At 40.1% G+C, this 16,089-nt stretch overlaps 1 protein-coding gene across 1 annotated transcript in view; it reads left to right on the top strand.

Moving 5' to 3' along the window:
- LOC309401147 (sodium channel protein type 5 subunit alpha-like) overlaps positions 1-16,089 on the top strand; it is a 372,397-nt gene that overhangs the window by 280,735 nt on the left and 75,573 nt on the right. The window contains 1 exon segment of the mRNA XM_081970165.1: positions 10,931-11,071. Coding sequence (XP_081826291.1) covers positions 10,931-11,071 — 141 coding nt within the window.

The raw sequence follows: 16,089 nt of genomic DNA, 5'->3' as shown, positions 1-16,089 counted from the left end.
ACAACATCAGTGCTGGTTTCATTTCAATCCCAAGTGAAGTCCCGTTTCTCCAAAAGAGTGTTTGTGATGTTAGAAAAAATGCTAAATAACAGAGTTCTTGGGGGTCTTCTATCTAGTCCAACCCCCTGCTCAAGCAGGTAACCCTACACCATTTCAGACAAATGTCTGTCCAAGCTCTTCTTAAAAACCTCACTGGTGGGGCGCCCACAACTTCTGGAGGCAAGTACTTCCACTGATTAATTGTTCTCACTGTCAGGAAATTTCTCCTTAATTCCAGATTACTTCCTTCCTTGATTTTTTTTTTTTACTTCTTGGAAGCAAGTCCCGGCTGAAGGATGAGGCATGGAAGTTGATATTCTCAAGAAGGGCTTGGCTCCTTCTTCCTCCTCCTCCGCTTTTATGAATATTTTTTTTTATTTTTTATTTTCAAAACAAACACAACACAAAGAATCCTCCTTTTTTTACATACTGTAGAAAGTGTATCAGTTGGTTACAAAAAACTTTCGTGCATCTCTTCCACAGTCATCAATCATAATTCATATTAACTCAAGTATTTTAACTCAGATATTTATACATGTTACCATCATCATACCTCCATTTTCATTTGACTACAATTGTTTAAAAGTCCTTCATCATAAAATATATCAAGATTTAAAACATAATCACATACTGGCATTTCATTTGCTATTTTTAAAATCCTCCAATAACACTGAATCCTTATGGCCTATTCTAGCTAAACATCCATAATATCTATTAACAAAAATTTCTAATCCTCCTTACCAAATCACTGTTTACAATTTACATCCAGTTTCCTTATGTTGTATCCATACATATATAGTTTCCTTTGTATCATTATCCCTCCTTTATTTAACGGTATCCTGTATCATAACATTTCCCCCCCTAATAATCAAAATTTAATTAAATTTAACTTAGTTCTTTTTTATTAGCCTTTATATAACCAAAAAGATTTCTAATCTTCCTTTCATGGGTACCATTCAAATATTCATATACAATTATTACTTATCATAACAATACATATGTATATATTATTATCATTATCAATTATTTATTTGACTATATCTATTGTCACTAAATTTCACTAAGTTTAACCAGTTTTAAATTATGCACTTCCATCTATCAACCTGTATCTTTCCAGTAGGAAAACAGTCTCATGTCTTCTGCCATTTGTGGTGTCAGTCCTCTAATCATCTCCTTAATCAACTTTGTATGGACTCCTCTTAGCAACTCTTTGCTTATAAAATCTCTCATGTAATTTCGATGCCCTTCTTCTGTTTCCTTAATCAGCTTATCTTTAATTGTCAGTGGTGTTATCAATGATGTTACTAATAACATTTCTCTCTTTAAATCCATAAATTCTTTTGTTTTTTCTTCCTCTGTATCTTGCCATCTGGGATAGAGTTCCCCTCCATTTAATTCCTCTTTCAGTGTTCCACTCTTTCCATTTCCAGACACAAACCAATCATCATAGATATCAGCAAATTTAATTTCTTTATGGTCATTTTCCTCTTCGGTTTTTAGGACTCTAACCTCCACTTTTTCCACTTGATAAACATCTCCAACTTCTTCATCATATTTTACTGTTAGATGCTCTAGGTTTTCCAACTTCTTCTCCGTTCTCACAAATGTATTTGATAATTTCTGAATTTCTAACAATATCTTAAATTTTCTTTCTGCTGTTGAAGTTGTGCCATTATCTCCAGCTAACAAACACTGCTGCTCTGGCTTAGAAGGTTTTTACAAGATTAAGCATTAATTCACAATAAGATCCTATTTTCACTTTTCTCTGGTTAAAGATATACTTCAAAGGAACATCTGTATGCTTTTCTTCTTATCACTCTCTATAAACAAACAGTGAGATCTTGAAGTGCCAAGCCAGAATAATCAGTGAGGAAAGTAAGAGTGTTTTGTTTCCAATGCACAAACCTCCAGCCTCCCAGCAGCAGCGTTTTTCTTTCCCTCTGTTGTAACAATTTTCTTTGTTTCTTTTTGTATCTTTTTCATATTCCAAGTTAAACAAAAATCAAATTCTTGAATTCCCCCCCTCCCCATTTCAATGGCAGCCGAAAGCAAGCAGCAAAGCAGAGGCTGACAGAGTTAGAGAAGAAAAGGGGGGAAACACCCACAGTAGTGAAGAAGTAGAAGAGCAAAGAGCGCAATACTGTTTCCTGAAGGGGAGGGGAGGTTTATTCCTCTTTAGTAGAAGATGGCCATGAATTAAAAGAAAAAGTTGGTTACATGTGCAGATAGTTTGTTTTAGGAAACTCATGAACCAAGCCCCACTTCCTGGGAAGTGTGTTCGCTATGGCAGGGAGGAAATGCAACTTTTTCCCTTGCAAGTTTTTGCAATATTTACCTTTTTTTGTAAGTCAAACGGATGACCTTGGTTGATGGTTTTAGATTAGGGGAAGCCTATTGTGAGTGTGAGGGATTTTCATATCTTTTATTTATTTAATCAGTTTTTATAGCCGCCTGTCTCAATCAATAACTCTGGACAGTTATATCTTCAGGGGATTTTCCTTAGTTTTAATTAAGTTGCCAATATTGGCCAATTCTCTGTAGCAAGAGGCACTTAGTCAGTTTCAGACCAGTTATCAGAATTAGCAGGAAGGCTTAAGGGGTCCTTTGCTTTATTGTCTGGAGTTCACTGGCAGGTCAATGATAGTTCAGGTGGGCGACTGGTGTGGATGCTGAAGGCCAACAGGGAGTTTTTTTTCTTCCCACAATGATGATAGCAGCTTTTTTTTTTTGGCACGCAATTTTTTTAAAATGGATTTTATCCTTGATAGAGGATGAGCTAAAGTACTTTAGTAAGGAATAAAATGTATTATCTACCGTATAATTATATGAAAATGCAATCCATTTTCAAAACTTATCATATGTATAAAGGGACAGGAGGAATATAAAGAGTGGAAAGACTTTGCCTCGTCTATAGGTAGTCCTCGAAGTACGACTACGAACGGGGACCAGAATTGCCATTGCTAAGCAAGGTGGTTGTTAAGTGAGTCAGGCCCAATTTTACAACCTCTTTTTGCCACGGTTGTTAAGTTAGTCAGTGCAGTTAAGTAAGTCATGAGGTCATTAAGCAAATCTGTCTTTGTGGGAAATCAGCTGGGAAGGTCACACATGGGGATGACATGATTGCCAAGATGCTACGGCCATTGTAAATACATGGGGGTTGCCAAGCAACCAAATGATAATCACATGAATACAGGAAAACTGCACCAGTCGTAAGGGTGAGGACCAAGTATCTGAATTTTGATCACGTGGCCATGGGGAAGCTGTGACGGTGGGTAAAGAGGCCATAGGTCGCCTTTTTTTTTTAGTGGGGTTGTAACTTTGGATGGCCGCTAAATTAACGGTTTTAACTCGAGGACTATCTGTATGTCCTTCTCTCATTTTCTTTCTGTGCAGTAACAACTGCATTGCCTTCTTTTACTTCCCCAACCAGATAAAACAAGCCTACCTTGCCATCTGCTGTAGATGATAATTCAATTGTAAACTGAATGTAGCTAGATTAAGAAAGTGCTAGTGGGCATCAATCTGCATTGAGCTACTCAATCTGCAACTCCAACCTCCAGTCCTTTAATGAGCGTTGGAAGAGGCAGAAATCATTGGCCAGAATTGGGGAAAAGGTAATGCAATTGGTTTGATTTGGGTCTAGGAAGCTTGTGAATTCAAACTTGTAGTTTGGAAACCGTTATTGTTGGCTTAATGTGCTATCTGAACTTACTATGATAACTTTATAACTGACTAAACAAATAATATCTTAGTCATCCACATGAACCCAGGTAGTAGTATGCAGGTAGCCATTGTGTCAGCGTTCTAAATACCATGTATGAAATCATCAGAAACCAAGGCAAAATCATCCTTAAAGTTCCCTTTTAATCATACAGGCAAGTTAGCACGTCTATGGAATTCCAACTCTAATGTTCTTCCTGGAATTCCACTCAGTTGAAAGTTCATGATCTATCCCCACACCCAGAAATCCATCACATGTTCCAATCATCATCTTCCACGCTGGCATCTACACCCCTCTGCTTCCGGTCAGGTGTCGAGGTGCGGAGACAAAAAATGACCTTGAGCTTCTATAAAAGAATGACAACAATACATTCCACAATCCTACTCCTTTCTATTCCCCCCTCCCAACTACTACACTAATCAAACACATAGAAAATTATAAGAAAGTCTGGCAGGCCAAAGATCCTAAAAAGAATATAACTACAGGCCTGACACGTTGATTTATGACAATTGAGCCCAAACTTTCCATTGAGATATTTGTTGAGTGAATTTGCCCCATTTTATTACCTTTCTTGCCACAATTTTTAAGTGAATCATTGCAGTTGTTAAGTTAGTAGCCTCGGTGGCGCAGTGGTTAGAGTGCAGCACTGCAGGCTACTTCTGGCTGCCAGCTGCCTGCAATTTGGCAGTTCAAATCTCACCAAGCTCAAGGTTGACTCAGCCTTTCATCCTTCCGATGTCAGTAAAATGAGAACCCAGATTGTTGGGTCAACCCAATAGGCTGACTTTGTAAACTGCTTAGAGAGGGCGGTAAAGCACTGTGAAGAGGTATGTAAGTCTAAGTGCTATTGCTATTGCTAGTAACCCAGTTATTAAGCGCATCTGGCTTCCCCATTGATTTTGCTTATCAGAAGTTCACAAAAGGTATTGAACATGTGACCCCAGGACACTGCAACCGTCATAAATATGGACCAGTTGCCAAGTATCCGAATTTTGATCACACGACCATGGGGATACTGCAACACTTGTAAATGTGAAAAAGATTGTCATGTCAGGTTTTTCAGTGATGTTGTAATTTTGAATTTTAAACAAACAAGTCAAGGATGACCTGTATATCAGGGAGCTGGTCTTGATGAAGAGAACAATATTGAATGGTGAACTTTCTTATAATCCTAGAAGGACTGCATAATGGTTCCTTAAATAGCTGAATGTTAAACCTTGGCTGAAGTGTCACACTCTGGATTCTAGCTGAAAAAATGAATATGTTTTGGCTCCACCATTTCAGAAATGTGATCTCATGTAACGGGATGCTATTCTTAATTTTTTTTAAATAGTTCCCTGAATACAAGGTAGTCCTCGACTTACAATAGTTCATTTATTAACTGTTAAAAATTACAAAGACACTGAAAAAAAGTGGTTTATGTAAGTTTTTCATACTTACGACTGCTGCAGCATTCCTATGCTCACATAATCAAAAATCAGACGCTTGGCAACCATCTCATATTTATGACAGTTGCAGTGTCCCTGGGTGAGGTGATTCCTTTTGTGTCCTTCTAACAAAGTCAATGGAGAACCCAGATTTACTTAACAACTATGTTACTAACTTAACAACGGCAATTAAAAACTATGGCAAGAAAGATCATAAAAAGGGGCAAAATTCATTTAAAAACTTTCTCACTTAGCAATGGAAATTTTGGGCTCAATTGTGGTCATAAGTCGAGGGCTGCCTGCACATGTTGAAGAAGGTTTCTAAGCTCCATTCCCTGAGATACTAGCTTTCTCTTTGCAAGGATAGTGCTGTTCAATTGTAGATTGTAGGAAAAAATAGCTCATTATGGCCTAGTTTAAGCTACTAATTTTGGAGGCAAAATCCATTGAACTCAGTAGAACTTTCTTCTGAATATTTTCGTTTATCATTTATATAAGTTTATAGGACTGTTCATTTAAGTTCCTGTATCTTAAAGCACCGGACAAATAGCAACTCCGTTCCAACCCCATTTTCTTTATGTAGCTGCCTAATTATTTGTCTCACATCATGATTTGTATTTTTTAAATTAAGGGAAACATTGATTCAATAAATATTGTTATAATGAATACTGCCTTGGCAACACAGCACTTGGCATCAAGCACAGGCAGATTACATAAACCTCCCACACTGGAGTTCTGCATTAGCAATAACTGCTATTTTGCAGCAAAAATAAGTAATTGTTTAGCATTGAGAGGAAAGTAATTTTAACACGCACACGCACACAAACACACAGACACCACAGAGAGAGGGGGGGGAGGGAGGGAGGGAGGGAGAGATTTCCTTGGCTTTAGCTTTGTCCTCAACAGTCATATAATCAGGGAGTTAAGTTGCATGAACTGAAGGATGTTACCAAAATTTAAAAAAATAAGAATAACCTGTGACATCCTATTTCTAAATTATGTTCATGTAGATAGTCCCTGACTTACCACAACTGAGCCCAGAATTTATGTTGCTAAGTGAGAAATTTGTTAAGTGAGTTTTGCTCCGTTTTACGACTTTTCTTGCCACAAGTGAATCACTGCAGTTCTTAAGGTGGTGAGTTGTTATTAACTGATTCTGGCTTCCCCATTGACTTTGCTTGTCAGAAGGTCGCAAAAGGGGATCACGTGACCCAAGGACACTGCAACCGTCATAAATATGAACCAGTTGTCAAGCATTTGAGTGTCAATCACGTGACCACCGGGATGCTGCAATGGACATAAGAGTGAAAATGGTCTTAAGTCACTTTCCTCAGTGCTGTTGTAGCTTTGAATTCTCACTAAACAAATTGTTGTAAGTTGAGGACTCCCTGTAGTCTTATCTGAAAAGAATTATTCACGTAGTATACAAATGCAGAGGTGGAGCATGTCCTTCTTGATTTCCCTTTTGAGTTCCAGGGCATTATGATCGTGCCACTGAAATAACTAAACTGGTGGTTTCCTTTACAGGGAATCCTTGACTTGCAACAGTTCATTTAGTGACCGTTCAAAGTTACAACAGCACTGAAAAAAAGTGACTGACAAAGGTTTTTCATAGTTACGACCTTTGCAGCATCCCCTTGGTCATGTGATCAAAATTCAGACACTTGGCAACTGGCTTATATTTGTGATGGTCACAATGTCCAAGAGTCATGTGATCATCTTTTGCAAACTTCTGACAGGCAAACTCGATGGGAAAGCCAGATTCACTTAACAACTATGTTATTAACCTAACAACTGCAGTGATTCATTTAGCAGCTGTAACAAGAAATGTCATAAAATGGGGCAAAACTCACTTTAAAAATGTCTAATTTAAGAACAGAAATTTGAGGGTCAATTGTAGTCGTAAGTCGAGCACTACCTGTATTTTCTGATGAAACGTGGAAAAATAAGGTGCAGATGTGCAAAGAGGCATGCATTTGTATTTAAGCCAGCATGATTAAGGTTCTGCTCCATCATTTCAAATGGAGAAAATGCTAATTTATTGATTAGTTATCTTTTCTTTCTGCAAGAAGGTGAAGCAGTGTGTGTGAGACATTCCCTGTTTCCCCCCCAAAACATCTCTGTGAGTTGGGTTGTACCAAGGGGGAAGGACTCAACAAGCAACAGCAAGGAACTAGTCTTAGCCTATCTTGAAAAGCTAAATAGAGACTAGAGAAGACATTACAGGTAGTCCTTGACATATGGCCACAATTGAGCCTAACTTTTTGATTGCTAAACAAGATAGTTGTTAGGTTAATTTTATGACCTTTCTTGCTGCAGCTGTTAAGTAACATGGCTGTTAAGTGAATATGGCTTTCTTATTGACTTTGCTTGTCAGAAGATCCCAAAATGTGATCATGTAACCCCGGGACACGGCAGACATCATAAATATGAGTCAACCAAGCTTCTGAATTTTGATCACATGGTGATGGGGATGGTGCAATGTTTGTAAGTGTGAAAAATGGTCATAAGACACTTTTTTTTCAGTGCCATTGTAACTTCGAACAGTCATTAAATGAACTGTTGTAAGTCAACATTAATATCATGTTGCAAATCAAGGACTACCTGTACTGTATAAAATATCCAGATGCTGAATTCAACTCGAGGGAGACTTCGACTGCAAATTAATTATTTAAATTTCCATGGGTCAAACTTTTGCAACTGTCTTTCCTATTTTCCATGGCCTACACTTCCCGTGCAAGGATATTCCTCATTTTATAGAAATTTTTAAAATTATTTTTTTAGCAGGAAGAGGCTTTCTCTCTCTCTCTCTCTCTCTCTCTCTTTTGCCTCCTCCACTCAAGATGTAACTTCAGACAGGGTCTAAAATTAACTGTCAGAAAAAACAGAAGAACAAATTCTGAGCAAGACCATTTTGCTCCCAACCAAAACTTTTCAGCTTGTCTTGGTGTTTCTTACTGAACTTCTTATGTGTCTTAAGGAACCTCAAGACAGGCTGCTTCATTTGACAGGTAGTCCTTGACTTACAACAGTTTATTTAGGGACTGTTCAAAGCTACAACAGCACTGAAAAAAGTGACTTACGACCTTTTTTCACACTTATGACCATTGCAGCATCCCCTTGGTCACGTGATTTACATTCAGACACTTGATGATTGGTTCATACTTATGCCTGTTGCTATGTCCAGGGTCATGTCCCGTTTGATCACCTTTTGCAACTTTCTGACAAGCAAAGTCAGATTCACTTAACAACCATATTACTAATTTAACAACTGCAGTGATTCACTTAACATGTGGCAAGAAAGGACATAAAATAGAAGAAAACTCAATTAACAACTGTCTTGCTTAGCAATAGAAATTTAGGGCTCAATTGTAATCGTAAGTCGAGGACTACCTGTACAATATTTCATGTAATGACCCAATTAATGAAGAAATTAATTAATAAAATTAATCAATTTTATCAGGGCAACCTGGTCAACCCAAATATGGGATGGAACAGACTGCTTCAGTTTTCGCCTTTTAGCTCCAATCCAGGACCCTTTGCAGGCAGTTTTGCAACAAACCATTTTTGTGTTAGATTTTATATCTACCGACAAAGAAATAACGGGAGACTAGTATAGATCTATTTCAAGCTATTTAGCTCTCATTAGCTAACCATATCCTTCCGGGATTCGAGCCTGAGTTTGAATCCCAGAAGGGTATGACTAGCTGACGAGAGCTAAATAGCTTGAAATAGATCTATACTACTCTCCCATTATTTCTTTGTTGGTAGTTATAAAATTTGACCCAATTAATGTAAAAAATGGATGAATGGAATTATTTGGATTATGATTGTTATTTGGGTTGAACAGGAAGAAATTCCAAACTGCCCAAGAAATAAGGAGAAGTGGGGGGGGGGAGGGAAAATGATACGACAGATTTCTCATACTGAATTGCATACGGTTTATTTCTTTGTACATTGTAGTTTGTTTCCGGTGGTGACCAAATATTTACTCTCCTGACTATAAATTGATCCATTGGCCTGCAGAGAATTGATTTAAAATCATGGCCTATAATTACATGGAGCACTTTCTTAAGGACAGGGTACAGCTAGAAGCATGAAAAATGAAATTTATTATAAATTAAAGTATACATGGAGCGCCATGTCCTCTGCAGCAGGAAGTCGGTATTTAATTTTAAATTAATTTACTGTGAAATCAAAGCAGCTTTTCAATAGGGGTGGTTAATGGGAGCTAGAAAGACTGAGAATACTTACATGGATATATATTCTTTTTAATCTTTACTGTTCAGTTTGGAATCAGACTTTTTTGTTTCTTTGTTCCATTTCCTACTGAGAGGGAACTATACCATCAAGCCAGATTTGCAAAAAAAAAAAAAAAAATGGAGGGGGGGAATAACTACGTTGTGATTCAGAACAGTAGGTAGTGACTTCCCTAGTTTCAAAGTACAAGCAACATATTAATCAAGCATTTCCCACAAAGCAAGAGGAATGAACTACGAAAGGATGAAGATACTATTTAATAAGCCAGTTCTGCTTCAAAATACCTCCTTATGACCAGTGGTGGGATCCTGCCGGTTTAACAACCGGTTTGGTGATCAAGCGCTTTGTGCGAATGCACACTTTTAAGAAAACTTAACTTCCGCATTATTGCTGGGGAGTAACACAGCCGAGGTGTGGCAATTTGCTCTGCCACTTGAATCAGCTGAGAAGATACAGGTCAGTAAGGAGCAGGGGTGGGCAGGCAGCCCACCTGATCATCAGAGCGAACCGGTTCACACAAACCGGTGCAAACCGGTAGATCTCACCCCTACTTATGACCCTCTTGATGAAAATTATAAGCCAGGAGTATCTCTTCATGTTTCTTTTGGTAAGAGAACAGTAATTCGAGATGGAAGAAGTATTGGTTTTCCACCAAACCTGTACAGATAGACCTCAACAGTGATGGAGCTGCAAGTCCCCTTGAGGTAGTGGTGAAATCTAATTTTTTTCCACTGCTTCTGTGGGTGTGGCTTGGTGGGGGGGTGTCATATGACTGGGTGGGCGTCGCCAACTTTTTTTCATTTTTTAAAGAATTTTTTTCCTGCTGGTTTGAGGGGGGGGGGGAAAGCTTCTGAGGATTGTGTGGCTCACAGCTAATCCACGCAATTGTGAGAAGATTCCCACACACACACACTTTTTAAAGCATTTTTTTCCTGCCTATTTGCCCCAAGCAGCAGGAACAAATGCTTTAAAAAGTTGGGGGGGGGGGGAAGTTTCCAACAATCATGTAGCTGAGCTGTAAGCTGCGTGATCCTTGGAAGCTTTTTTTAAACTACCTGTTCGCAGAACCAAGGACAATCGTCCCTACCAGTTCGGCCAACTGGGAGGATTTCACCCCTGCTATGAGGGTCATTAAATGAGGATTGCCTGAACCAAAAGTCACCTCGCTGTGAGAATTAAGAAGCTCCTCTGAAGAAATTAGCATAGATCTGTTTCAAGCTGTCCTGGATCCAATCAGTAAATCAGAAATTACGTACTCTACCTTCCTTAGAAAGGCGCAATTGTTGTCATAAGTCGTGGATTACCTATATTGTTTCTTTCCTTTCCGTGATTTGCTTAAAGTGTGACTTTTGTTGAATATATTGGAGGCTGGTTTTCTCTCTCTCTCTCAGTGCACTGGGTGCACAATCCACTTAAAAAAAGCAGCTCTCATGCTGCGAAAGAAAATGGAGGAAATAAATACATTTAGGGTTTTTTCTGCCAGGACAAACAACTGAAGGAGCAACGCTACACAAGCACAGCCATCGAAAGCCAGACTTCTGAGTTTTGTGAAGAGTTAAGTGAGTTGCAGATGGACAAGCTGTCAAAATCAGAGGTGGTTCTTCCACTAGCAGACCAGCAAGAGGTAATGGTGATGCCGGAACTTTCTGCATGCCATTAGCTAGCTCACGTTTGAAACTGCATGAAGTAAAACTAGCCACTGGGGATGGTTGGGTTGCATGCCACAATACGCATGGGAATGGAATAGAATAGAATGTGGAATGGAATGGAATAGAATAGAACTGTGATGGCGAACCTATGGTACACATGCCGGAAGTGGCACACAGAGCCATCTCTCCGAGCATGCCAGCCATCGCCTGTTGCTTTTATGGGTTCCAGAGCGCACATGCGATCTGGCCAGCTGGTTTTTGCATGCGCGGCAGCACCGGAAACTGGAAGAGCAGCTCCCTGGTGTGCATGCGCACACAGGGAAGCTGAGCTTCCGGTTTCCAGCACGTGCATGCACGCCAGCCAGCTGGGCTTCGCATGCGCATATGTGCCAGAACCAGAAGACCAGGAAACAGGAAGCTCAGCTTCCCCGCACGTGCATGCGTGCCAAGGGAACTGTTCTTCCAGTTTCCGGCACTCCTGCTTGTGCGTGCCATGGAGCTGCTCTTCCAGTTACTGGTGCTACCCCACGCGTGTGCTCCCATTTCGGCACTCGATGCCAAAAAGGTTCGCCAACACTGTAATAGAATCTTCTTTATTGGCATGATTGGACACACAAGGAATTTGTCTCCGGCGCAAAAGTTCTCATGATATATACAAGCAACAAGTGATAATCATGATCATAATCCTAAGATTTAATCATAATATAGAACACTCAGTGACAATCATAAGATGGTGAATAAAAGCAGTGTGATAGACATAAGATGCTAAAGGAATAAGTAATAGGAAAGATGGGAAGGATAATAGTAATACAGCCTTACTACATGGTTCAATATCCTAGGACATAAGACAGTGTTGTGGGAATTAGTTGTTTAGCAGAGTGATAATATGGGAGAGAAAAAAAATGTCTCTGGGTCTAGTTGTTTTGGTGTGCAAATGCCCTGTAACGTAATCTTGAGGGGAGGAGTTTATGTCCTGGATGCGAGGGGTCTGTAAATATTTTCATAGCTATATTTTCATAAATATTTCTTTCTGGCTTGTGCATTATAGAGGTCCTCAATAGACGGTAGGTTGTTTGTGAGTGTTTTTTTTTCTGCAGTCCTAACTATGTAGCATTAATTAATCTAACGATAAAGAAAAATCAATCAGAATTAGTCCATTTTCACAGTGAGTGGAAAAAAGGATCTAAATAATAAATTTAGAAAGTGTTAATGCCGGGAAGAATTTCTCTGTTAAGCCTCATGATTGTTTAGGGTTGAGCTCTCCTGCTTCGGAATGAATGGCAGATCAGGAAAAGAGTACCTGGTGTTAATGGAGTAGCAAGTCAAACTTTCCAGTGTGGAGCAGTGGCCGAATGCAGCAACAGCAGCCAATGCTTTTTTCATCCCCTAACTTTAAACTGCTTCCGTCCCAGAAAAGAAATATAATCTTCACTGAGGACATAAACAAAGAGAGGATCAGAGAACGTGACATCGTGCCATAAAATGCTGCGGAATCAGACAGGGGTTAGATGAGGCAGCCTAAGAGCCGCCGAGAGTGAGAGAGGAGGGAGAGTGAGAGAGAGAGAGAGAGAATGAGTGAGTTGCAGGAAGTTTCCTCTTTTTGAAGACTTGGTTCTATACACTGTACTCTTGCAAGGTCGAAGTCTAAACTGCGTGGGAACTATCTCAAAACCCATCTCAGAGCTGTGCTAAAAGTCCACATTCAGCTGCATTCCAAAGCAATAGAACCAGAGAACACTTCCTAGGAGTCCTGTCAAACCAATAATTGCATTTATTCATTCGTTTTATTTATAAATGTATTCAATTTATATGCCGCCCTTCTTCCTACCAGGCATATCACAATGCCCCACGTAAGTTAGGTGGGAAGCAAGATAATTGTAATTGATACACTCCCCTCCCAAAAATCTGCAATTTGACAATATAGATAATCCTCAATTTATAACCATTTGTTTAGTGACCATTTGAAGTTATAACAGCACTGAAAAAAAGTGACTCATGATTGGTTTTCACATTTACAATGGTTACAGCAGCCCCATGGTCATCTGATCAAAATTCAGATACCTGGCAACTATTTCATATTTATGACAGTTGCACATCATGGGCTTACGTGATCCGCTTTCGCGACCCTCTGACAAGCAAAGTCAATGGGGAAACCGGATTCGCTTAACAACGGTGTTACCAACATGGTAAACAACTGCGGTTATTCACCTAACAACTGTGGCAAAATATGTTGTCAAATGGGACACGACTCACTTAACAACTGTCTTACTCAACAGTGGCAATTTTGGGCTCAGTTGTGGTTGTAGCTCAAGGACTACTTGTACCCTTACTATTTTGAGCTCAGTTAGAGCAACTCCAAAGAGCCTGCAAGTGTTTGAATTCTCCACAAATCTTCACTTGGGAGGTTATTGAAAAAATTAAGGCATGTGGAAAGGGGGAAAAAAACAGTGTAAAATAAAAGCGGATCTTACAGCTTTGAGTTTTGTAGATCTCAAGATAAAACTTGTAAGCTGAATACTTTGCTAGTGGTTGGTAAAAACAAAAAACAAATCAGAAGGCTGATGGCACTTTTTCCTCAAAAGCTTCTTAGTGAAATGTGTTAGTTGAAAAAAGGTGCTAATAGACTCCTGATTCTTTGCTACCACAGAGTAATACAGCTCTTCTCCCATAAGAAGTAGTGATGGTTGATTGTAATTGATGCTCAAACCATTCAGGAACAGAAAAATTCACCTAAAATTCAGGGAATCCTGTTTACTTGCTTCTCAGTGCTAGGTGAAACATGACACCTGCTACTCTGACTTAATTAAAAAAAATGCATTCAGACAACATCCCCCACATATTTTCATAGGTGCTGATGAAAAACATTAGGGTTTCTTCCTTCTTTCTCCTCCTTTCTTTTTTATGGATTCTTGCCTGGTGCAGCAATCAGTCAGTCAGTCAGTCAAACAATCAATCAATCAATCAATCAATCAATCACTAAGTTAGTTCTGGAGAGCTAGCTTACTTTGATAGCCTGCACCATCTTTGTGGCATTTTGGTGCCACTTAATAGAAATACTCCCCAACTGTGAATTTTACAAAACTGTGAATTTTGCAAAATTCACATTTCAAATCAAATCAAATCAAATCAAATTTTATTTGATTAGCCGCAACCCTCTCCCGAAGGACTCGGGGCGGCGTACAGTCAAAAAGATAAAATACACATAGGACACACATACATACGAAAAAACAAGGACAATTACATTTGTGCATGGAGGAGAGTAGACCTGCAAGTGAGAGACAATAAACACAGCTAAAAACACAGTTAAAACACAGTTTAAAATCCCCTAAATAAAATTGCTGAATTAAAAACCCCTCAGGAGCGTAACGAAGTTATGGTTGGGCCAGGCCAGATATTTGAAAAAGGTGGGTCTTGAGCTTAACACGGAAGGAGCGGAGGTCTGTAGTGGTCCTAATATCCGGGGGGAGGTCATTCCACAGGGCTGGGCCCGCCACAGAGAAGGCTCTGCTCCTAGGCGCCGCCCCATGACATTGTCTAGTGGACGGCACCTGGAGAAGTCCCTCTCTGTGCGAGCGAATAGGTCGTAGGGATGTATGGGGCAGAATACGGTCCCGGAGGTAACTAGGTCCTGAGCCATGGAGCGCTTTAAAGATCGTAATCAAAACCTTGAAACGCACTCGATAGACCACAGGAAGCCAGTGCAGCTCGCGCAGGTGTGGTGTCACGTGGGAGTACCTGGTGCTCCCCATAATCACCCGCGCGGCCGCATTCTGGACCAACTGTAGTCTCCGAGTGCATTTCAAGGGAAGCCCCATGTAGAGAGCGTTACAGTAGTCCAGGCGAGACGTCACCAGCGCATGGGTGACTGTGCGTAGAGCGTCCCGGTCCAATAGGGGGCGCAATTGGCGCACCAGGCGAACCTGATGGAACGCCCCCCTGGCCACAGCTGTCACATGTTCATCCATGGACAGCTTGGCATCCAGGAGGACGCCCAAATTGCGCGCCCGCTCCACGGGGGCAAGTTGAATGCCCCCAATGGCCAGAGATGGAATTATCTGGTTGAACCGGGGAGCCGGAACCCACAGCCACTCCGTCTTGGAAGGGTTGAGCCTGAGTCGGTTGTCATCCATCCAGACCCGTACGGCTTCCACACACCGGGACATCACTTCGACGGCCTCGTTGGGGTGGTTCGGGGTGGAAATGTACAGCTGAGTATCATCAGCGTACAGGTGGTATCCCACCCCAAAACCACGGATGATCTCACCCAGCGGCTTCATGTATGTGTTGAACAGGAGTGGCGAGAGGACCGACCCCTGTGGCACCCCACAGATGAGGGGGCTTAGGGTCGACCTCTGCTCTCCTGCCAACACACGTTGCGTCCTGCCGGAGAGGTAGGAGCCGAACCACCGCAATAATAATAATAATAATAATAATAATAATAATAATAATAATAATAATAATAATAATAATAATAATAATAATAATAATAATAATAATAATAGACATCGCAATACCAGGTGATAGCAGGGTCGCCGAGAAGGAATATGAAAAAGTCACAAAATACCAGGACTTAAAAATTGAAATCCAACGATTATGGCACAAACCAGCAGTGGTAATTCCAGTGGTAATCGGCACACTGGGTGCTATTCCAAAAGCACTGGAATTACATTTAAAACAGTTAAAAATTGACAAAATCACCATCAGTCAAATGCAAAAGGCTGCACTGCTTGGATCCGCACACATATTACGAAAATACGTTACGACGTCCTAGGCCCCTGGGTGGGGCCCGACTAGTAATTAATGCCAAATCCGGCGAAACAACTGGCCGCTGTGATACACTTCTGTTGATGCAATAATAATAATAATAATAATAATAATAATAATAATAATAATAATAATAATAATAGATAGATGATAGATAGATAGATAGATAGATAGATAGATAGATAGATAGATAGATAGATAGATAGATAGATAGATAAAAAGGAAAGGG

This window comes from Natrix helvetica, assembly GCF_964273705.1.
Source record: "Natrix helvetica genome assembly, chromosome: Z".
NCBI classification, from domain to species: Eukaryota; Metazoa; Chordata; class Lepidosauria; order Squamata; family Natricidae; genus Natrix; species Natrix helvetica.
The sequence above is the reverse complement of the archived record's forward strand: the minus strand, read 5'-3'. Positions and strand labels throughout refer to the sequence as shown.